The 23570-nt window shown below is 41.1% G+C and overlaps 1 protein-coding gene across 1 annotated transcript in view; it reads left to right on the top strand.

Moving 5' to 3' along the window:
* The window catches only part of LOC124717032 (ESF1 homolog), an 88774-nt gene extending 65838 nt beyond the window's left edge, over positions 1–22936 (top strand). The window contains exons 9-11 of the mRNA XM_047243687.1: positions 1310–1483; positions 10225–10371; positions 22747–22936. Coding sequence (XP_047099643.1) covers positions 1310–1483; positions 10225–10371; positions 22747–22848 — 423 coding nt within the window. The 3' untranslated portion in view covers positions 22849–22936. The remainder of the gene's footprint in view (positions 1–1309; positions 1484–10224; positions 10372–22746) is intronic.
* The last annotated feature ends 634 nt before the right edge of the window (positions 22937–23570 follow it).

The raw sequence follows: 23570 nt of genomic DNA, 5'->3' as shown, positions 1-23570 counted from the left end.
TGAGCTATGTTGTTGTTCGTAACTAATTATGTGAAGTAGGAATCTATTGTTTCCCTGTTATTCAACTTATATTTTATTTAATTGCTGGACCATCGACACCAATAAGAGTTTTACAGTAATAAATGGCATTCTTAAACGTACTTCTGCTATCGTACTCATCATTTGAAGTTGTTAAAAATAGTACCTGCAGATTTTATTTAATTGCAATCTTTCATTTATAAATCTCTCTGTTGCATTCAAAATTCGCAACTACCGAGTGATAGGAACCTTCGACCATTCGATTCACGTGTATATTCAGATTGTATATTGTAGACTCAGCAGTATTTGGCCTGTAATGCGGCAACTACATATCCCAGACTCTAGACAATCAACTACATATCCCAGACTCTAGACAATGAAACCAGCCACAACTTTTAATATTTCAACTCTCGAGTCTGAGGCAACGTAGTTAAGGGCCAGCACATCACCTCTCCTCCTCTTTTTTGAGGTGCTGTGACTTACCAAACGAGAAAGTGCTGGTAGATAGACACAATAAAAAACACACACACAAATTTCAAGCTTTCCCAACCTAAGGTTGCTTCATCAGGAGAGAGGGAAGGAGAGGGAAAGACGAAAGGATGTGGGTTTTAAGGGAGAGGGTAAGGAGTCATTCCAAACCTGGGAGCAGAAAAACTTACCTTATGGGGGAAAAAAGGACAGGTATACACTAGCCCGCGCGTACACACACACACACACACACACACACACACACACACACACACACACACACATCCGCACATATACAGACACAGGCAGACATATGTGCGGATGGATATGTGTGTGTGTGCGAGTCAGTCGACTGACATCTCTGCCCAACCTCTTTGCCTTTACATATGTCTGCCTGTATCTGTATACGTGCGGATGGATATTTGCGTGTGTGCGTGAGTGTATACCTGTCCTTTTTTCCCCCTAAGGTAAGTCTTTCTGCTCCCGGGATTGGAATGACTCCTTACCCTCTCCCTTAAAACCCACATCCTTTCATCTTTCCCTCTCCTTCCCTCTTTCCTGATGAAGCAACCTTAGGTTGTGAAAGCTTGAAATTTGTGTGTGTGTTTGTGTGTTTTTTATTGTCTATCTACCAGCGCTTTCTCGTTTGGTAAGTCACAGCAACTTTGTTTTGTATATATATTTTCCCCACGTGGAATGTTTCTTGTGTGCGTGCGTGTTGGGATGTGGGTTAGTGATGCACATGCACAGTGCTTGTGAAAAATATGTAACGACAAGTATAAGTTTCTCATTAATGTCCCCTAACCATAAGTATATTGTCTAGGCTGAATTGGAGCTTCTAATGCTGGAAGATAGTGGCCAGGAGAGTAAGAAGCATTTCAGTTTAAAATCTATTCAAGAAGCGGAATCTGGCAGCAAAAAGAAGAGAAAGAAGAAGAAACTAGGAAAGAAAGCCAAGAAAGAGGAACAACTTGCCAATACAGAGGATGATTTCCAGGTAAATTTGTATTAAACACAATTTTGCATGTAGCTTTTCAGCAAGATAATCGGTTGACAAATGCCAACACTTGAATAGGTGGTGGCATAAGTATGTTGTTCTAATTGAGAAATTAAAGCTGTTGTTGTTGTTGTTGTTGTGGTCTTCAGTCCTGAGACTGGTTTGATGCAGCTCTCCATGCTACTCTATCCTGTGCAAGCTTTTTCATCTCCCAGTACCTACTGCAACCGACATCCTTCTGAATCTGCTTAGTGTATTCATCTCTTGGTCTCCCTCTACGATTTTTACCCTCCACGCTGCCCTCCAATACTAAATTGGTGATCCCTTGATGCCTCAGAACATGTCCTACCAACCGATCCCTTCTTCTGGTCAAGTTGTGCCACAAACTTCTCTTCTCCCCAATCCTATTCAATACTTCCTCATTAGTTATGTGATCTACCCATCTAATCTTCAGCATTCTTCTGTAGCACCACATTTCGAAAGCTTCTATTCTCTTCTTGTCCAAACTATTTATCGCCCATGTTTCACTTCCATACATGGCTACACTCCATACCAATACTTTCAGAAATGACTTCCTGACACTTAAATCAATACTGGATGTTAACAAATTTCTCTTCTTCAGAAACGCTTTCCTTGCCATTGCCAGCCTACATTTTATATCCTCTCTACTTCGACCATCATCAGTTATTTTGCTCCCCAAATAGCAAAACTCCTTTACTACTTTAAGTGCCTCATTTCCTAATCTAATTCCATCAGCATCACCCGACTTAATTAGACTACATTCCATTATCCTTGTTTTGCTTTTGTTGATGTTCATCTTATATCCTCCTTTCAAGACACTGTCCATTCCGTTCAACTGCTCTTCCAAGTCCTTTGCTGTCTCTGACAGAATTACAATGTCATCGGCGAACCTCAAAGTTTTTATTTCTTCTCCATGAATTTTAATACCTACTCCAAATTTTTCTTTTGTTTCCTTTACTGCTTGCTCAATATACAGATTGAACAACATCGGGGAGAGGCTACAACCCTGTCTTACCCCCTTCCCAACCACTGCTTCCCTTTCATGTCCCTCGACTCTTATAACTGCCATCTGCTTTCTGTACAAATTGTAAATAGCTTTTCGCTCCCTGTATTTTACCCCTGTCACCTTTAGAATTTGAAAGAGAGTATTCCAGTCAACATTGTCAAAAGCTTTCTCTAAGTCTACAAATGCTAGAAACGTAGGTTTGCCTTTCCTTAATCTTTCTTCTAAGATAAGTCGTAAGGTCAGTATTGCCTCACGTGTTCCAGTGTTTCTACGGAATCCAAACTGATCTTCCCCGAGGTTGGCTTCTACTAGTTTTTCCATTCGTCTGTAAAGAATTCGTGTTAGTATTTTGCAGCTGTGACTTATTAAGCTGATAGTTCGGTAATTTTCACATCTGTCAACACCTGCTTTCTTTGGGATTGGAATTATTATATTCTTCTTGAAGTCTGAGGGTATTTCGCCTGTTTCATACATCTTGCTCACCAGATGGTAGAGTTTTGTCAGGACTGGCTCTCCCACGGCCGTCAGTAGTTCCAATGGAATATTGTCTACTCCGGGGGTCTTGTTTCGACTCAGGTCTTTCAGTGCTCTGTCAAACTCTTCACGCAGTATCATATCTCCCATTTCATCTTCATCTACATCCTCTTCCATTTCCATAATATTGTCCTGAAGTACATCGCCCTTGTATAGACCCTCTATATACTCCTTCCACCTTTCTGCTTTCCCTTCTTTGCTTAGAACTGGGTTTCCATCTGAGCTCTTGATATTCATACAAGTCGTTCTCTTATCTCCAAAGGTCTCTTTAATTTTCCTGTAGGCGGTATCTATCTTACCCCTAGTGAGATAGGCCTCTACATTCTTACATTTGTCCTCTAGCCATCCCTGCTTAGCCATTTTGCACTTCCTGACGATCTCATTTTTGAGACGTTTGTATTCCTTTTTGCCTGTTTCACTTACTGCATTTTTATATTTTCTCCTTTCATCAATTAAATTCAATATTTCTTCTGTTACCCAAGGATTTCTACTAGCCCTCGTCTTTTTACCTACTTGATCCTCTGCTGCCTTCACTACTTCATCCCTCAAAGCTACCCATTCTTCTTCTACTGTATTTATTTCCCCCATTCCTGTCAATTGCTCCCTTATGCTCTCCCTGAATCTCTGTACAACCTCTGGTTCTTTTAGTTTATCCAGGTCCCATCTCCTTAAATTCCCACCTTTTTGCAGTTTCTTCAGTTTTAATCTACAGGTCATAACCAATAGATTGTGGTCAGAGTCCACATCTGCCCCTGGAAATGTCTTACAATTTAAAACCTGGTTCCTAAATCTCTGTCTTACCATTATATAATCTATCTGATACCTTTTAGTATCTCCAGGGTTCTTCCATGTATACAACCTTCTTTCATGATTCTTAAACCAAGTGTTAGTTATGATTATGTTGTGCTCTGTGCAAAATTCAACCAGGCGGCTTCCTCTTTCATTTCTGTCCCCCAATCCATATTCACCTACTATGTTTCCTTCTCTCCCTTTTCCTACACTTGAATTCCAGTCACCCATGACTATTAAATTTTCGTCTCCCTTCACAATCTGAATAATTTCTTTTATTTCATCATACATTTCTTCAATTTCTTCGTCATCTGCAGAGCTAGTTGGCATATAAACTTGTACTACTGTAGTAGGTGTGGGCTTCGTATCTATCTTGGCCACAATAATGCGTTCACTATGCTGTTTGTAGTAGCTTACCCGCATTCCTATTTTCCTATTCATTATTAAACCTACTCCTGCATTACCCCTATTTGATTTTGTGTTTATAACCCTGTAGTCACCTGACCAGAAGTCTTGTTCCTCCTGCCACCGAACTTCACTAATTCCCACTATATCTAACTTCAACCTATCCATTTCCCTTTTTAAATTTTCTAACCTACCTGCCCGATTAAGGGATCTGACATTCCACGCTCCGATCCGTAGAACGCCAGTTTTCTTTCTCCTGATAACGACGTCCTCTTGAGTAGTCCCCACCCGGAGATCCGAATGGGGGACTATTTTACCTCCGGAATATTTTACCCAAGAGGACGCTATCATCATGTAATCATACAGTAAAGCTGCATGCCCTCGGGAAAAATTACGGCTGTAGTTTCCCCTTGCTTTCAGCCGTTCGCAGTACCAGCACAGCAAGGCCGTTTTGGTTATTGTTACAAGGCCAGATCAGTCAATCATCCAGACTGTTGCCCTTGCAACTACTGAAAAGGCTGCTGCCCCTCTTCAGGAACCACACGTTTGTCTGGCCTCTCAACAGATACCCCTCCGTTGTGGTTGCACCTACGGTACGGCTATCTGTATCGCTGAGGCACGCAAGCCTCCCCACCAACGGCAAGGTCCATGGTTCATGGGGGGTGGAAAAAAAAAATATTAAAGCTATTGGTTGAAAATTTGGAATTTAAGATTTCAGTGAACAATTAATGGAGTTAATAAACCAATTATTGTAATTTACAAATAAAAATAATCAATTTTTAAAAATGCACATAATTGAATAGATAAAAAAATCTACTCACCAAGCGGCAACAGAACACACGTAGAAAAGGTATTAGAGTTGCAAGCTTTTGGAGGCAGTGGCTCCCTCTTCTGGCAGAAGGGTTGAAGGGGCAGGAAGAGGAGTAGAATTTTGAAAAGTCACCCAGAACCCTGGGTCAGGGGAGAATTACCGGACACGACGAGGAGGGAAGACCGATTGTTGGGGACTGGACCAGATGAGATTTGAAAATCTGTGAGCTTAAAGGTAGAAGATTGGACAGTATGGGAGACAGATATTACTGCTAAATAGTTTATTTAATAAGGCCGTAAAACTAAGTGCATTGTATGTGATAGAGGTGGGAGGAGGACAGCGAAAAATAGACAGGTCAGAAAATGAAAGATGTAGATAACTAAAAGGGAGTGAGGAAATTACTAGTACTGTGAAGAAATGCTGAGACTGAAGAAATTAATGTAAATTAAGGCCAAATGGGTGGCAAGAACCAAGTACGTGTGGTGGTGTCAGTTCCCACCTGCGGAGTTCTGACAACTGGTGTCTGGGTGAAGAATCCAATGCCACATGTGGAGAAACAGGCACTGAGTCACGACTGTCATTTTGTTGAGCATGCTCTGAAACAGGATATTAGGTGTTACCAGTATGTAACCTCTGTCTATGCCTATTCATCCTAACTGATAACTTGGTGATAGTCACACCTATATAAAAGGCCAAACAACTTTTACACGACAGATGGTAATGACATTTGTCGTTTCACATGTGTCTCTCCCTCAGATAGCATACGTTTTGCCAGCTACAGCTCTTGTATAGGTTGTGGTAGGAGGGTGAATAGGGCAAGTCTTGCAGTGAGGATGGTCATAGGGGTAGGAGCCATAGTGTAGGGAGACAAGTACAGAAGAAGCATAGGATCTGAAAAGGATACTTGAGAGGGCGATTAGAAGCTATTCTAGGCATGGAGGGCAAAATCTTGGACAGAATGGACCTCACCTATATGAGAGGGAATGCCTGACATGGAAAAGGCAATATGTATCAAAATGTAAGCACTGTTGTTTGTTCATAAGTTTAATATGAACCTTTGGTCAGGATGAGATCAATATCAAGGAAAGGCATTGGATTTGGTATAGGACCATGTGAAATTTAATTGTGGAAATATATGTAGAGATTCCAGGAATCTCAACAGGTCAGCCTCACCAAGAGTCCATATGGCTAGGATGTCTTCAATGTATCTAAAGCAAACCAGGGGCCGAAGACTTGTGGATCGCAGAAAAGCCCCCTCCAAGTGGCCCATGGTAAGGTTGGCATAGGAGGAAGCCATCCTGGTTCCCATGGCTGTACCCCTGATCTGTTTGTATGTCTGCCCCTCGTAGCTGAAGTAGTTGTTGATAAGTATAAAGTTGATTAAGGTCAAGATGGATGTCATAGGTTTGGGAGCTGACAGACAATGTATGGGGGGGGGGGGGGCTATTCACCTTCTGCCACCACCTATAACAGCCTTGTAAATGACAAAATGTTAACTATCAAATGGAGAGCCACCTGTGAAATGACACATTTCATATACCAGCTGTAATGTAAACATTGTTTGACCTTTTACATCAGCATGACTACCACCAAGTTATCAGGATGAATGGGCATAGGCAGAGGGTGTATACTGGCATCACCCAATATTCTGTTGCAGAGAACTCCATTGGTGGGAACTGGCGCTACAACATGTCCTTGATTCTCACCACCCACGTGGCCTTAATTTACATTAATTTCTTCAGTCTCAGCATCTCATCACAGGAATTATTCCTTTCTTCGTTCCCATTCAGTTTTCTATATCCTTCATTTTCTGACCTGTCTATTTTTCGCTGTCCCTGTCCAAGCTCTGTCACATACAATGCACTTAGCTTTTTGTTCTTATTAACTCGTGCATGAAGTTTTAGCAGTAATCTCTGTCTTGCATATTATCATATCTTCCACCTTTAAGCTCTCAGGTTTACAGATCTTGTCTGATGCAGTCACCAGCAGTCAATCCTTCCTTCTCATCCCGTCTGGTAAGTCTCCCCTGGCCCGTTGTTTTGGGAAACTTTTCGAACTATACCCCTTTTCCTAAACCTCACCAGTCCTTTTTCCTTCACCCCTCTTCCTTCCTCTTCAGCACTTCTTCCAGAAGAAAAAGAGCCACTGGTTTTGAAAGCTTGCAAACTGTAATACTTTTTTATCTATTCAATTACAATTACTGTAACTGTATATTTTAGGCTTTGTCAGGTTGTAGCACATTGATTGTATTTCCTTGCTGTCAGACTGTCAAATCCCAGTTAATGCTCTTAATAGCTTCCTTCTTGAAATATTTGAACAGTTACACTTGAGTTTTTAAGTTTCTTTTGACTGTATTTACAGTAAAGCGCTAAGCCACATTATGTAAGTTACTAGATCAGCACATTTTCTCTGTTTTGGCTCCCTAGCTCAGAACTGATAGAAATCTGGAAACTGCGCAGACTGCATAATAGCTTACCTCAGCTATTGTGCAGTATTGTTTAAATTTCCACAAGCTAAAATTGTGTGGCGATCGAGATACAAACCCAGAACCTCGCTTTCCGACAGAGGTACGGTTAGTGACCCTCACATCTTCATTTCTGCTGGTATCTCATCTCCTACTTTCTGAGCTTCACAGAAGTCTTCCTGCACGCTTCACAGGACTAGCCCTCCTGGATAAGGATACTGCAGAGAAATGTCAAAAGGCTGATGTACGGGCAGTCTCAAGCTGGCCTGTTACGTGAATGACTGTACTCGACAGGCACTGCACTTCGGGTAGGGGCAGCCGAACGGCTCACGCGTGTGCAGGACGTATGCAATATGGCAGTTTGGTGGGTAGCCTATACTACCTGCTCCTGCTCACGTGTGCAGTTAGGGGTGGGCAAGGGCAGGGGTGCAGGTGCCCTCATTCCAGGGGCAGCATTGGAATAGCCTCTTCTGAGGGGATTGTCTACAGAAGTACTAGTATTGCCAAATATGCCAGAGAGCTTCTGTTAAGTTTGGAAAGTGACAGTGGCTACATGGCAGAACTTAAACTGCGAGGGTGGCTTTTGGGTCATACCTAGATTGCTCTGTCGGTGAGAGCTTCATTTGCAGAAGTGAGGTTCTGTGTTCGAGTTTCAGTTTGGCACACAGTTTCAATCTGTTGGACAGATACTGAGTCTTTCTTTTATTTTTTTGTACTGTAAATGAAATGTACTAGAAGACACAGTTTCACATACAGTTACATGAAACACTTAATTATTTGAAGAGTGAAAATGGAAAACATTGTGTGTGGCAAATCAGATATTTGTCAGGAGAATGAAAAAAAAGAACTATATGTCTCTGTTTGAACATAATTGATTTGGGCCCAAAAAACTAAGAAGGTATTCTGATACTACAGAATTGTGCTGCTCACTGCATCACCACAAAAATAAATACTATATTAAAAACATTCTAAGTGCCATTCAGGAAACTGATGGTTCTACATGTCGATAAGAAATTTTTTACAAATTGATTCTTGTAAAGGAGAAAACAGCAACCAGCAACTGTTAATAATACTATGTATTTACACGAACAGTGCTGTTACCAGTTATGAACTGATACGTGCATCTCCAAATGGCTGCTCACATCTATATGACAGTTGTTGTTTGTTATTGTCTACACTAGTTATTGGCTGCTCTTTTTTTCCCTGAAGAACTATTGTAAACAGCAACAAATGTAATATAAATGTGAACAGCCATCTAAACGTGAACCTGTTGGTTCATAACTGGTAAAGCTTTTTTGCAAGTAGCCACAGTCACAAAAATGTAAGTTTTTGACAAAATGGCAGGGAGAAAGTATTTGTTTCAAATACCATTAATACTGAGGCACTATGTTATATTTATGATAATAAAAGTACAGGATTGTAATTAGTAAAACTGTAATCAACAAAAAACCTCTTCTCATATCGTTTAAATTTTGAATCTCCAGAGGGGAGCACACGTTGGCACAGAGATTATGCGCCATCTACTAATGCACGTTTGAAATACTTTTTCCATGGTTTGGCACCAATATCAAATCTAGAGACATGCAACAGAGTAGTGGGAATACAGTAGCACTGAAAATGCCCTCTTTGAAGTAGTGGCACTTGGATCATTTTCCATTTCCTAATGTTCTGCAAGCCACCGTATGGTGCATGGTGAAGGGTACCCCATACCACTACTTGTCATTTTCTTTCCTATTCCACTCGCAAATAGAGCAAGGGAAAAATGACTGTATACCTCCGTATGAGTCTTAATTTCTCGTATCTTATCTTTGTAGTCCTTAACACATAATGTATGTTGGTGGCAGTAGAATCGTTTGGCATTCAGCTTCAAATGCCTGTTCTGTAAATTTTCTCAGTGGTGTTTCTCGAAAAGAACATCGCCTTCGCTCTAGGGATTGCCCTTTGAGTTCCCGAAGCATCTCTGTAACACTTTATGTGTTGTTTGAAACTACTGGTAACAAATCTAGCAGGCCACCTCTGCATTGCTTCGATGTCTGTCTTCAATCTGACCTGGTACATATCCCAAATACTCGAGCAGTAGCCAAGAATATCTCGCAATAGTATCCTATATGCGGTCTCTTTCCTAAAATTCTACCAGTAAACCAAAGTCGACCATTAGCCTTCCCTACCACAGTTCTCACATGCCTGTTCCACCTCATATCGCTTTGTAACATTGTGCCCAGATATTTAAATGATTTAACTGTGTCAGGCAGGACACTAATAATACTATATCTGAACATTACAGGTTTGATTTTCCTACTCATCCACATTAACTTACATTTTTCCACATTTAGAGCTAGCTGCCATTCATCACACCAACTGGAAATTTTGTCTCTGTCGTCTTGTATCTTTCTGCGGTCACTCAACTTTGACACCTTAATGTACACCATAGTATCATCAGGAAACAACTGCAGTGTGTTATGCCTGTCTGAAACTGTAATGGAAAAACTTCTCAGACAGAAATGTTTCCGTAACAACAGACATTATTTTAAAAAATATGAAACAAACTTCCTTTCATAAAGTTTTATATAGAATAGTTTGTTACTACAGATGTAGCTGCCTTAATTTTAATATCGCACGGGAAGCTCTAACAGTGATTAGGAACGGGAGATAAGCTCTCCCCCCTTCCCTCCTCCAAATATCATTTCTCAGTTGGTATGTGTATTTTCCAGGTGAATGTAAATGATGAGAGGTTTTCTGCTCTGTTCTCATCCCACCACTACAATATCGACCCAACAGATCCTCATTACAAACAAACGAAAGGCATGGAAGCTCTGCGAAAAGCAAAACTGGAAAGGAGGCATCAAGAGGATGATGAGGTAAGTAATTTGTTTTCTGATATCGTAGTACTAGCACATATATTGGCAAACAATATAGTGATATAAACAAAAGAAGAAGTACACCCCTCAGGTTTGTCTCCAGATAATCTTGTGTAACAGTTACAGCAGAGATTAATAAAGCTGAGAGAGCACAGAAACAATAATACGTATTGAAGTAAAATGTCACATGCAAGTAAAATGAACTTCAGATTATATGTTACCCTGCAAAGCAAACTGAAGGCAAGGCCATGGTGGCAGTATTGTCGTATTCATGCCAGAGAAACAGGGAGAGCAAGTATTTAAAAGCATACACTTTTTTCAAGTGGATTCTGTTACATGCTGTGTATCTATACTTCAGTGCCCTGCATAGCGTAACAATTAAACAGTGCCCACCACTTGTGTTTGACATTACACACTATCGCAGTGGCAACATTTCTTCACAGTGTAGAGCCCGTGCAGCATACTGTGGCCGGTGGATGTGTAGTCGGCAGGGCACGTGTGGGGAGAGCGGTAGTGGTGGGGGTTACGGGCAGGTGCTGTAGGGGAAATGCGAAGTGCCACTCTAAACTGAAGCCTACCCTCACATTTTTTTGTAAATGTTAAGTGGAGCCACTACACACACACACACTTGCATGGTGACCATTCAAAAAGATCTGTCACCTGTGCTTTGATTAATATCTAAAAAGAATTTCGCCGAAATGGCAGCGATATAATTTCGCTTTGCATGTTAACCATTTGTAACTTTCAGAGAAACATCATGAGTGGTGAATTTAGAGCAAAATCTACCATTTCTCTTGTTGCCATTTTAAAACTTGCTTTTTTTTTTTTGCCAAAACACAGTGGAGTTTACACAGTGTTGCCTCTCTGATATGTTGTACAGAGGCAATTGCGAGGGAATTTGAGACGGTGTTTTATTACATTTATTAAATGAGGAACTGAGGGGAAAAGCACATCCTCGGTACAGAATAAACCTGCAAGGTCTTCACTTAAGTGTTCCAAAACCCATAGCATTTCACGTTTCACCAGCTATTAGTGGCCCCTAAAAATTACGTTTTTTCGTCGAAAAAGTCTGTAGTTAGTTAACTAACATGGGAGATAGTGAAATTTTGCATAATAACCATATGGTAAAATACTCTCTTCTTTGTGTGCTATCATTTGCCATTTATACACTGCAACATATTATGTAATTTGCACCAAATGCAAAATCTTGGTGGCCCTTTTCATTGCAGCCTTTTTTTAATTTTGCGCAGTGTGTTACTTCTGTGTAGATGTCGCAATAACTATGACCATTAATGATATGATGGGCAAATAGGCATGAACCTGACATATAAAGCTATAAGTAATGCAAAAATGAGTTTTTTTACTGAATAGTTTGTGTAAAATCATTTGAGAAAGATTGCATGGCGTGCACTTCGATTCTGTCATTGCCAACGGGCCAAAATGTGGCAAACACTGTCAGACTCCCCTTCCAAACAAATGAATGAACTCGCCCAGCACTTTGGCCAAACATTGGTCATTGCGCATTGGTTACCTTGTCCTGCACAAACTCTAATATGTGTGACCCCATGTTTCAGCTGAGCAAACCACTATCTGCTTTAAGTGTGAAGTTCAATTTTTTTATACAGTCTTTTTTTTTTAAATGTCGTCTCATTCACAGGTGATGACTCTTTTATTGACACTGTTTCTACAAAATCCCATTGACAGGATAGTTTTCCTCAGATTTTCTGTTGCCCATAAAATCCAGCTTTGTGTGCGAAAAGTTGTGATGTTTTGTCAAGGCTGGTATTCCTTTGTATTGTTCATTCTTTTTGTTGTTGCAGTCTTCAGTCCGAAAACTGGTTTGATGCAGCTCTCCACACTAATGTATCCTGCACCAGCCTCTTCATCTCTGCATAATTGCTGCAGCCCACATCCCTTTGAACCTGCTTACTCCATTCATTGTTCGGTCTGCCTCTACAATCCCCCCCCCCCCCCCCCCCCTTCCTCCTCCATGGTTCCCTCAATTACCAAATTGACGATTCCTTTCCCTTATTTTAGTAAAGTTGTGCAATAAATTTCATTTTCCCCAGTTTGTTTCAGGACATCATCACCAGGTATTCAATGTACCCATCTAATCTTCAGCATTCTTCTTTAACATCACATTTCAAATGCTTCTCATTTGAACTGATTAATGCCCACTTTTCTCTTCCACACAAGACTACACTCAAGGCAGACACCTTCAGAAAGAATTTCAAACACATAAAGTATATTAAATCTTAATTAATTCCTTTTCTAATATCACATAAATTGATGCCTATCAACACATTTGTTCATATTGTTAATGGGGTATTTATAGTGTGCGCTTTGGGATAGATACTCAAATCCTATCCCACTTGGCACAGTACCCCTCCTTCCATAATATGCTGCTGTCGACTTAATAGTTTTTAACATTTTGCTACTATGTTCTGTCACCACTGTCACTTCTTTCTCCTTCTTTCTGCCAGTAAACTTAATTACACCAATAACCTGACCAATGCTTTCCTCTCCCACAACTATCCCGCAGACCTTGTCCACAAACAGATTTCCCGAGCAATACATTCCTCCCCATCCAACAACAATGTTCCTACCCCGAGACCACACAGAAGCATCCCCCTTGTCACCCAATATTATCCTGGCCTCGAAAACATCAACAAATTACTCCGCCACGGATATGACTTTCTCAAGTCAACCCCTGAAATGAGATCATCCCTTGACAAAATTCTCCCCACACCACCCAGAGTTGCCTTTCGTCGCCCCCCTAACGTCCGTAACATCCTTGTTAAACCTTACAATATTCCCAGACTACCTTCTCCACCCAGCGGTTCCTACCCCTGTAACCGACCCCGCTGCAAAACCTGCCCCGTGCATCCCCCCACAACCACCTACTCCAGCCCCGCTACTGGTAAAACATACACAATTCGAGGCAGGGCTACGTGTGTAACTACACATGTCATTTATCAACTGACATGCCTGCACTGCACAGCCTTTTACATAGGCATGACAACAACTAAACTGGCTGAGCGCATGAACGGACACAGACGAACTGTCCGCCTAGGAGATGCCCAGTACCCAGTAGCGGAGCATGCCCTCCAGCATAATTCTAGGGACCTAGGAACCTGCTACACCGTATGTGCCATTTGGCTTCTCCCACCCAACACGAGTCCCTCTGAACTGCGGAGATGGGAACTTGCACTCCAACACATCCTTTCATCCCGCCATCCCCCTGGACTGAACCTACGTTAAACAACCTCAATCCCATTTACTCTTCAGTCTTCTCCTCTTTCCCTTTCCTCTTTAGCCATTCACGCATTTTTTCATCCTACATAGTTGTGTTTATCTTTATTCTTCTTTACTTCTGTATGCATCCTCTTTGGTTTGAAGCTGGCACAGTACTTACAGTAGAATATCTTTGGCTTCCCTCTGACAACCATGTCTCCATCCTTGCTACCCTCCCTATTTTCCTTTCCCTGTTGCTTCATAACCTGGGTTGTGAGTAACTGAATCTCCTTTCCCTTCTTCCCTTTCTTTCCCCTCTCTCCTCCCCGATGAAGGAACATTTGTTCCGAAAGCTAGGAACGTAAATTTTCGGTTCTGTTTTATGTGTATCTATCGGCTGTACTGAGCTGAGGTAAGTACTGGCCAGCCCCTCTATCTCTTTGTTAGTATTTGTTTCACATCTCATATGAGATTTTCCATTAATCATTTAGTAAACTTTTGTTGACAATGAGCTGGGATGGCCACCTGTGTTGTCATTTCTCGCTCTCACTTTACTCGGTTGCACTGTGAGGTAAAAATGCCCGTTACTTAAACGGGAACATAGCTGTACCTAGTCAGGTGACCAGCTTAGGTCCCGTCATGCTTGGCTCTGTGGTTAACTTTGTCAAGTAATACACTAAAGTGCACAAATAGTATATATTCTTCAATCTAGAAGTAACATTACAAGTGTGAGCAGACGGACACTAGTTATAATTTGTTGTGACTGTTTCTGTTTATTAATGTATTGCTTGACTTGTTTCACAACCTTAAATGCTCTCTGTCACCAATGGGTTCATGGAATACAATGGGTGAACAAATGAGTTGTGTGGAAAAGCCCACACATTCTGCAGTGCTTGCATTGTGTGCCAACACTGTGGATGAAGCTTTGCAGCTCCTCACAGTATAAATGCTACACCACACTGTGGTCATATTGCCCGGTGAGTACCCATTCATCACCAGCTACAACCCTCTTCTTCCACTGGTTCCACCAACAAACATCACTGTTGTAACAGCAGGCATCGTACGAGCGAGAATGTCCTCGTGTGATAATTTGACCGCAGCAGGAGATGGGCATAGAAGTCAACCCGTCAAATCATTGTGCTCTGTTTGAACTCGCTCACACGCTACTATTGTGCACTTTGTTATTTAGGAGGCACACTGGCACTTGCTTTTTATATTTTCAATTTTTTTGACAGCTCCTCACTGAGATGGCATAACACGAGCCTTTTACGTAGCACGAGAAGGGGCACTGCAGACCCTATCTCAGTGATATGTCTCTACATTCTCAAAATCTCTGAAAATATTTCTTAACCTTAAACCTGTTGAGTGCATAGACATTGCTATTAACTAAACATTCCTTCAGCCAGTTCTGCTCCTGGAAATATGCTGTGTGCACAGCATCCCAATATAATCTTGCTGCACTGGGCCCTGTGCCTTACTTATGTTTATTTGCTTATTGTATGCTCACCTACAAGACTGTATATTGATGTGTTCTGTAGTTATGAGACTGTACTATTCTATACTAAATTTAGTGTTATTGTTGACCTCTTCATGTGGAAGCAGAATAAAACTGGGTTGTTGTTACTTCTGGTATTGTCTCTGTACAGCATTACAACAGTTAATCATTGCTTTTGCTTTCGTGTGGTGATATTTCCATAGAAACTTTCATCCCCTAAGAGACTCTTCTTTATATCTAACCAAGAAGCGAAATATCAATTTAGATAGAGTTTGCTTTAGAAAAATTTTTAACAGAAAGAAATATCTGTGTAAAAATTTTCATCTCCTATTTCACTCCCTTAGGGGATGAATTTCCAAAAGAAGTGAAACATGTATCTCTTTTATATCTAACAGAGAAGCCAAATGCAAATTTTCATAATGAAATAATTTCATAAAACTTTTCATCCCCCTTTCATTCCTTTAGGGGGTTGAACTTGCAAAAACACTAAAACAAGTATTTTTTATTTGTAACCAAAAAGTCAGATACCAATTTCCAGAGATTTATCTTAAAAAATGCTTTAGTAGACCTTTAATAATTTATATTCAAAAAACTTTTTGGACACTATTTTACCTCTTTAGTAGTTGAATTTACAAAAATGCTGAAATATAAATATATATTTTATTTCTGATATGGAAATCAAATACCAGTTTTGAAGCTCTAGCCTCAATAGCGACATATTTTCAAAAAGCGTTTCGTCCCCTATTTTACCCCTGTAAAAGTGAAATTGTTTCCCAGTACAAGATTAAACTATGTTAAATATACTACAAAAAAGATACTATTCATTTTTTCTCTAGGTATAATAGTTTCTGCAAAGCAGGGGATGAAAAAATTATAGATCATTAAAAATATTGTTTTAACAGTGTGAAATTAATGCTTATCTTTAAACAAAGTGGTTTAAAAACAAATATTCAATGTGTGTACCATGTCTAAGTGCGGTAGATTCATATTAAGGGATAAATTGTTTTCTCGGGATGAAACAAGATGGAGAGTAAAAGCACGAGGGAAGGTAGTTCACTGGATTGCGGTCGTACAGTTCTGTCCTTCATAGGTCTGGAAACTGAAGACTGAGCAGGTGATTGCACACACTGTCCACCCCACTACAGGATGTTTCATCAAGTTTACTGCATCTTATGAACCAGGTGCAGTGAAGAGGCATGCCTGAGGGGTGTTTATTTTAAACGAAGTGCATTAACACTACATGGGATACAGATATGACTTACTAATAATGCTAATGGGAGAGATGCTTATGGGCAGAACCTGTATAAATCTCTGCACACTGTTCTTACTAGTGGGGAAACCGATTCTTAGTCATCCTATTTGGCAGCTGTAGTGTTCTTCCAGTAAAGGTGACGTCCGCCATTGTAAACACTGCTCGCTTTTTATTTTGCATACTGACTATTCATCCTCATCATTTTCTGTCTATTTGTCTTATGCGAGTGGGCAAAATAACATCGCAGGGCTAATGTTTATACAGTGGAGCTATTTTAGTTTATTAAATGAGTACTTATTTGCAGTTGTTAAGTGAGCTATTGTGTAAAAATGCTCAACAACTTGAGCTGTCAACCACACTGAAAATCCTGTACCAAGTGTAACACACTATCAGTATGTATTTGACAGTGTGTTTTATTGTCCCCACTATCACTGGCTGGAATACTTTTTACTGCGTGAGGAATACCAGATTCCTCACCCCAGCTTTATATCTCCTAACATCTGAAGAGGTTAAAAGTTTGCTTCTGCAACAGACTTTGGTCACCCAACTATTGTGGAACTTCATATATTTCAGCATAAATCAGGAAATGCATTATAGGCAGATTACTGTTCTACACTTGAACATGATCAGTCCCATTCCATCAGACATATTCACACCCATTCTGCAGATGTGTGCTTAGTGTCTCCACTCAGTGTAGCCCACTCTAAAAGTGCAAGCAGTTCCTGAATGGAACAGATTTATTCAGCCCATCATCAGTAACACAATTAATGGTGTGGAACGGCATTAACTTTCTGCTCACTCGTTAATTCACCACTGAGTGACAGCATAATTACAAAGCTTTGCAATATAATGTCAAAAACAGCTGCAAGCTACCACATTTGCCAGTCCATTCCCTTTTCCACAAACACTAGGAAGGTCATTGGCAACATCACATATATTTAACACTTCACAGCCGTTGTTTACAAGAACATATTTTACTTAACAACTGCCACTACAGCAAATAAGTACTAGCTTAATAAAATGAAAATTACACCACTGTATAAACATGTACTCGGTGAAGTTCTAAGGTGGTATAGTTTGTCTGTAAACTGAAAACGGAGCAGCACTCATGATATAAAAAGTTTCCTTTTCTGGAAGAACACTATGACTGTCCTACAGGATGACTAAGAATCAGTTTCCTCTTTCCCAAAGTAGAGCAGTGTGCAAGGATTTATGTAGATCCTGCTCATATGCATTGCTTGCATTAATATTTTAGCAGCTCATATCTGTTTCCATGTAATGTTAATGCACTTTATTTTCCACAAACAACCCCTGGACACATCTTCAAACAGCTTGCTGCAGAGGGTCGGTTTAACTTTGTGAACCACCCTGTTGTTGCTTTTTGTGGTGTAGTAGCGCAGACAGAATTTCCAGTCACCTGCTCGACCTTCAGATTGCAGACCTATAAAGGAGGGAATTACATGACCACAATCCGGGAACCTACACTTGCCTCACATTGCTACCATCCACTCCCGCCCATCTCCACCCTCTTACACCCCGAGAAAACAATTTATCACTCAACACGCCTCTACTGCGCTTAGACGTGGTACATACATTTAATGTCCATTCACAATCCACTTTTAACAGTAAACATCAATTTTGAACCATTAAAGTGCTGCTTTTAATAATCTTTGATTTTTCCATTCCTCGCAACATGCAAACTATTGTTCCTATAGAAAATATGAATACCAGTCTCTTCTTCTTCTCTTTTTTTTTTCTGTTCAGTCTTTCAACGCTCTTAGCGGCTAACTAGTCTTCACACTCACTAGGTTATCCGGCTAAGGCCATAAATTTAAGAGAATTTTGTGAACTGTTCCACCCATACTGATCGGGTCATATCACGGTCGCCTCTTCAGAAGAAATACTTAATCCTAGCAGGCTCTCGTTTAATATGACTAGTGGGCAGTAATTGCATAACTGTGATAGATAAATGTGCTCATAATCTCAAGCAGTAATGTATTTTTCACAGCTCGGCATATAGTTGTTGTTGTTGTCCACTGCTAAAACAACCAGTGATATTAGCATGCGCAACCAATCAGTGATGGGTGCAACTAGTAACTCAAATCTCTGAGCTAACATTACGTCAGTGTCAAAAAATTACAACTTTTCACTTTTGAAAATTCTAGATAACTTTAAGAGCATGTAATAGCCTTACAAGATTGATTGTTAATTTTAATACTGCCTCCAAAACCCAAAGTAACTTTTTTGTAAAGCCCCCGTTGGCAAGTTTGTAAACCACCATCGTTACGCTGCGGAGGCCGAATTGCCACGGTTGCGGTAGGCAGAGTTTGAGAGGTCGTGAAACGGCTTCTGGTGCAGGATACTGCTAAGATGATTTCTCCCTCCCACCATTAGACAGCTGTGCCCCAGGGTCAGGTAACAGGATAGGAGAACAAAGATTGTATAATACTCCGACAAATTAGTAACAAAGTAACACAAATGAGTTAAAAAGGTTTACTTATCTTTGTGGTTTGTTGAATGATTAAGTCTGCAACACTGCATATAACATAATATGTAAAAAAAGGGCCACAATGGATGAGGGCAAATAATTGTACATAAACTTCACATTACCAAGGAAATGCAATTTACAACAAAGGTCTGTCCACTTCTAAGAGTTCACTGAGCAATGTTCCCCGTCCGAGTCACACCCGGACGACTGTCTGTGACCGAGTGGGCGAGAGCTGCTCTTCTATCTTCCGAGTAGGCTTCCTTCTGTTGTCATCTGATCGTCGGCGAATTGTACTCGGCCGCGGCGAAGTCGATATCTCCATCCGCAGTACTGCCCGCACATATACAGACACAAGCAGACATGTGTAAAGGCCAAGTAGAAGTGGCCTTTACGTATGTCTGCTTGTGTCTGTATATGTGTGGATGGATATGTGTGTGTGTGTGTGTGTGTGTGTGTGTGTGTGTGTGTGTGTGCGCGCAAGTTTATACCTGTCCCCTTTTCCCCATAAGGTAAGTCTTTCCGCTCCCGGGATTGGAATGACTCCTTACCCTCTCCCTTAAAACCCACATCCTTTCGTCTTTCCCTCTCCTTCCCTCTTTCCTGATGAAGCAACCATAGGTTGCGAAAGCTTGAATTTTGTGTGTGTGTTTGTGTTTGTTAGTGTCTCTATCAACATATCAATGCTTTCGTTTGGTAAGTTACATCACCTTTTCATAGATATATCTCCAATACAGTATATTTTTAATGTTAATGCATTGGTGAGGATAGGTTTGCCGAGCCCAGCTGCTGCACATGTGGAGAGGTACATCATCTAGTGATGTTACGTGTTCAACATTCATAATCCAAATTTGGGGTGTTTCCCAACATTTGCAGCCACACGTGTCTTCTGTTCAATTACTTGTTTCAATTTGTGATGTGATTGTACAGGTGAAAATAAACCATAAAGGTCCTACGAATATGTGTCCGATTTTCAGTCATTACAGACTGGAGCTGGTTGAAGACTACACGATCCGTTTATGATTATGAAGACAAATGTGAATGTTAGTTATCAAAATGCTGCATTAGTGCTGTAGTGGATAAAATAATGGTGAGACAGACAATTGAGCCATTCTACATGACACGTTCAAAAAATTCCACACCATCTCACAGCACTCGACAGTATATCGGAAGGTATGTCGTGTTCCCCATCGAATGTCGTCTCGGCAGGTTTTAATGTGGGCAACGGTGTCATTGGTGATGCGAGCGACAAGTGAACACGCGTATCCACCGTGTAGCTTGCACGTTCCCCTTCAAGCAGCCCCAGGGTCGTGTTCCGGATTAACACAATGTTCGAAAAACCCAATGAAGTACCCTGTCACAGGGGGTTCACCGATTAGGGAAGCATCTCTGGTATTCTGTCATAGCCACACGGGCACTGCCATTACAGTGCCAGTACACGAGCAACGTGTCTGCATATTCTATATGGGTGAACATAGCAGCATGTTGGTATTCGTGGATACAATGGGCTTATTCAATAAACAAATGACACACACACGAGACCTCACAACAGTTCACTGTTCCGACCCACGATTGCACACTGGGTACGCTTGCATCTGTGCAACATCACAGTGCTGCCATCTATTGGAGAACCCCCACACCTCTTGTAGGGTGCCTCATCGTTATTCTGCCCACCACAGTGCCTGTGCAGCATTTTGGAAAGTAATATTCACACTTGTCTTCATATTCATTAATGGATGTGTGTAGTCTTCAACATGCTCCAGTTCCTTAACAATAAAAAATTGGATGCATGTTCATAGGACTTTTTTGGTTTATTTTCCTATGTAGAATCACCTTACAAATTATGTGACATTCCTCCTGAACACCGTGTGTGTGTGTGTGTGTGTGTGTGTGTGTGTGTGTGTGTGTTTTTACCTCCTTTTTTAGTCTGTTCTGCAGCTAATTTTTACTCTACATCTGGCAGATTTTAAAATTTTAAAACAAAGTGAGCCACATTTTGGCATAGCACAGATGTGTTCACAATTAGGTGATGGCTTGCTGTACTCTCGGCTCACTTACTTTGACAGCACTAAGTTAGTGTACAAAATGGACATTTATGGATATGTGCTGTACGACATTTTAAAATTTTAATGTGTGCCGCACTGTAACATACTGTTGAAATTAACTGCAGAACAATAACTGTTTAGCAGCTTCATGGTTAATTATATAAACAGACTGACAAAAAGTGAAGCACCCAGTAGACACTTCCGATGTCAGTGTAAGTTCATACATGTACATACTGTCAAGAGTGTGCAAATGATTTGCAGCTACAATTCTCTGGGGCAGGTAGGAAAGTCATCACGGAGCATTAGTGTTGGTTGTGTTTAGTGTTGTTACCAGACTCAGTACGGTATGTAGGGGGTGTAAACGGTGTCAGATATCGAGTGATATCTGCAAAAGATGAGGAGGAGTCACGTACTCGTGTGAGACAGTACATTGCCTCCTGACAGAGCCTGAAAGGGGTGTCGTAGTGGATCTCCTCTTTGCCGGCTGGTCCAATCTTGCAATATTCACATTTGTAGGACGTTTGGATGTGACAGTGGCCCAATATTGGACTGCACGGGTAAGTTAGGGCAGGCAAGGTTCCGGTCGAGTGCATTGGATGCCCCAGGGTAGGAGTGCCGCACCGTAGACCGAGCGCTATCTGAGAATGAGTAGAGCACTCCGTGCAGTGAGCTGTGTCAACCTACACCGCTGGTCAGAGTCTGGTAGCAGCCGGACTAGGGAGTTACTACCCCACACGTAGGCTGCTGTTAACACCTCAGCACGAATGGTCACGTTTGGGTGGTGTCGTAACCGGGAAGATTTGATTGTCGACAAATGGCAGTGCACTGCATTCGGGGACGAATCACCATTCTGGGCTACGCCTCACGACAATCGGTGCTGATCTGGGGAGAGATTCTGTTCTTCCAGTATTTTGGAAAGGCACAGTGATGCTGAACCTGGTGTCTTGCTGAGAGGAAGCTGTCAGGTACGATCTCAGGTCTGGGCTGGTAGTGACTGAGGGAACTCGTGACAGCACAACAGTACATTACAGACATCGTCTGGCTTCATGTGCTACCTCCTGTCTGACAGTATTGTGCTGCCATTTTCCGCAGGACTGTCATGCTGCCACTTTCCGCAGGACGGTTCTCGTCCGTGGGTGGCACGTGTCTCTACGAACTGTCTGTGTGATGTTAAGGTACTCCCGTGGCCAGTGAGAGCCCCAGATATGTCCACGATAGGTCACGTGTGGGACCAGCTCGGGCGCCAATTCTGTCCCAGCAATACTATCTGAGATATTGAGGACCAGTTATGACAGTTGTGGGCCAACTTACGTCAGGGGAGGATACCGCAGCTTTAGGACACCTTTCACAACTGAATCAGTGCGTGCATCTAGACCGGAATGGGTGCAAAATTTTATTAGTAAGAGGGCTTGTATTGCCAAGTTCTGGAGAGGACTCAATTATTTAATTACTGAAATAACATCACATACTATGTCAATCCTTGAAGTTCAGTATTGTTTTGTCTACCTCTTCTGGGGTACCCACTTTTTTTTTGGGCGGTGTATAAAAATGCCCAGCATTATTCATTTTTATTAAAAATTGTTCTTCTGAAGTAATTTTTTTCACAGTCTCTAAAATTAAAATTATAGCCTATGAGACTTGTGCATTATATATAATGATGAAAGTAGAAAATTGATATCAGTTTGAGAGTCCTCCCATGTACAGACTGAACACTTGTTGATGTTTGTACTGTATTATCAAGGTGGCCAGTATTACCTTCTTAGGAATATATTATTCTATTCTGAATGTCCAACTTAATTACTTTTTTGTACACTTAATTGTGTGCGATACGTAGCATGTTTTAATTGCTTGTGTTGAATTTCAGGAGGAGGTGAAGTTACGTCAAAGTAATACCAATCAGAAGGACACAACATTATCACAGCTTGTCAAATCTGTCAAGATGAAGACACGTGGTCTTGTGAAATGACCCCGTCCAGAAGTTATTAAGAATTGTATTTATTTATCACCGAATTCTCCTTGTAATAAAACTGTTTAATATAATTTGTTTTTATTTATATTGTACTGATGTAATAATTTTTTGTGGTGCCCGTTATCCAGTGTCCTCATAAAGTATACATTCCACTGAGTGTAAGAGTGTTAGGAACATAATATAATCAGTTAAAAAGGATTATATGGTTTGAAATTCCTAACTTGTATCTTTATCAAGATTATTCAAAATTTTCTCAACTTGATAAACATGCAATTTATTTTTAAACTGGCCAGTAGTGGTTCTGAAGTGGTAAGGGGTAAAAGTTACCATTGCCCTGAAGGTGGGTATGAACGCTACAGTGATTTCTGGGCGTGGTCCTGTTGGATGTGGTGTGCCATTGCCTCCCTCCCTCCCCCCCCCCCCCCCCTCTTTCATACGGACTGAGCGAGCCAGTAACGTGGGGACCTACGGATTAACATCAGCCCTTAACCACAGTGCAATTCAGAGGTTTTCACATTGCCTGCAGGTGTAAGAAATGGTAAGTGACAGATAAAAATCCTAGGGCTGAATGATGGTTGACCCCATGACGTATAGCTCCATACTGTGGCACCTCACCACTGAGGTGCAGAGAGATGCTTCTTGACCTATGTTGAGCACTGAATAGCCTTCTTCAAATAATACAAACCTTTTGTATCACAAATTTTGTGAAGCAATGGTAT

The sequence above is a fragment of the Schistocerca piceifrons genome, chromosome 9, assembly GCF_021461385.2.
Source record: "Schistocerca piceifrons isolate TAMUIC-IGC-003096 chromosome 9, iqSchPice1.1, whole genome shotgun sequence".
In the NCBI taxonomy this organism is placed as follows: domain Eukaryota; kingdom Metazoa; phylum Arthropoda; class Insecta; order Orthoptera; family Acrididae; genus Schistocerca; species Schistocerca piceifrons.
This window is presented reverse-complemented; position numbering and strand designations above follow the sequence as displayed.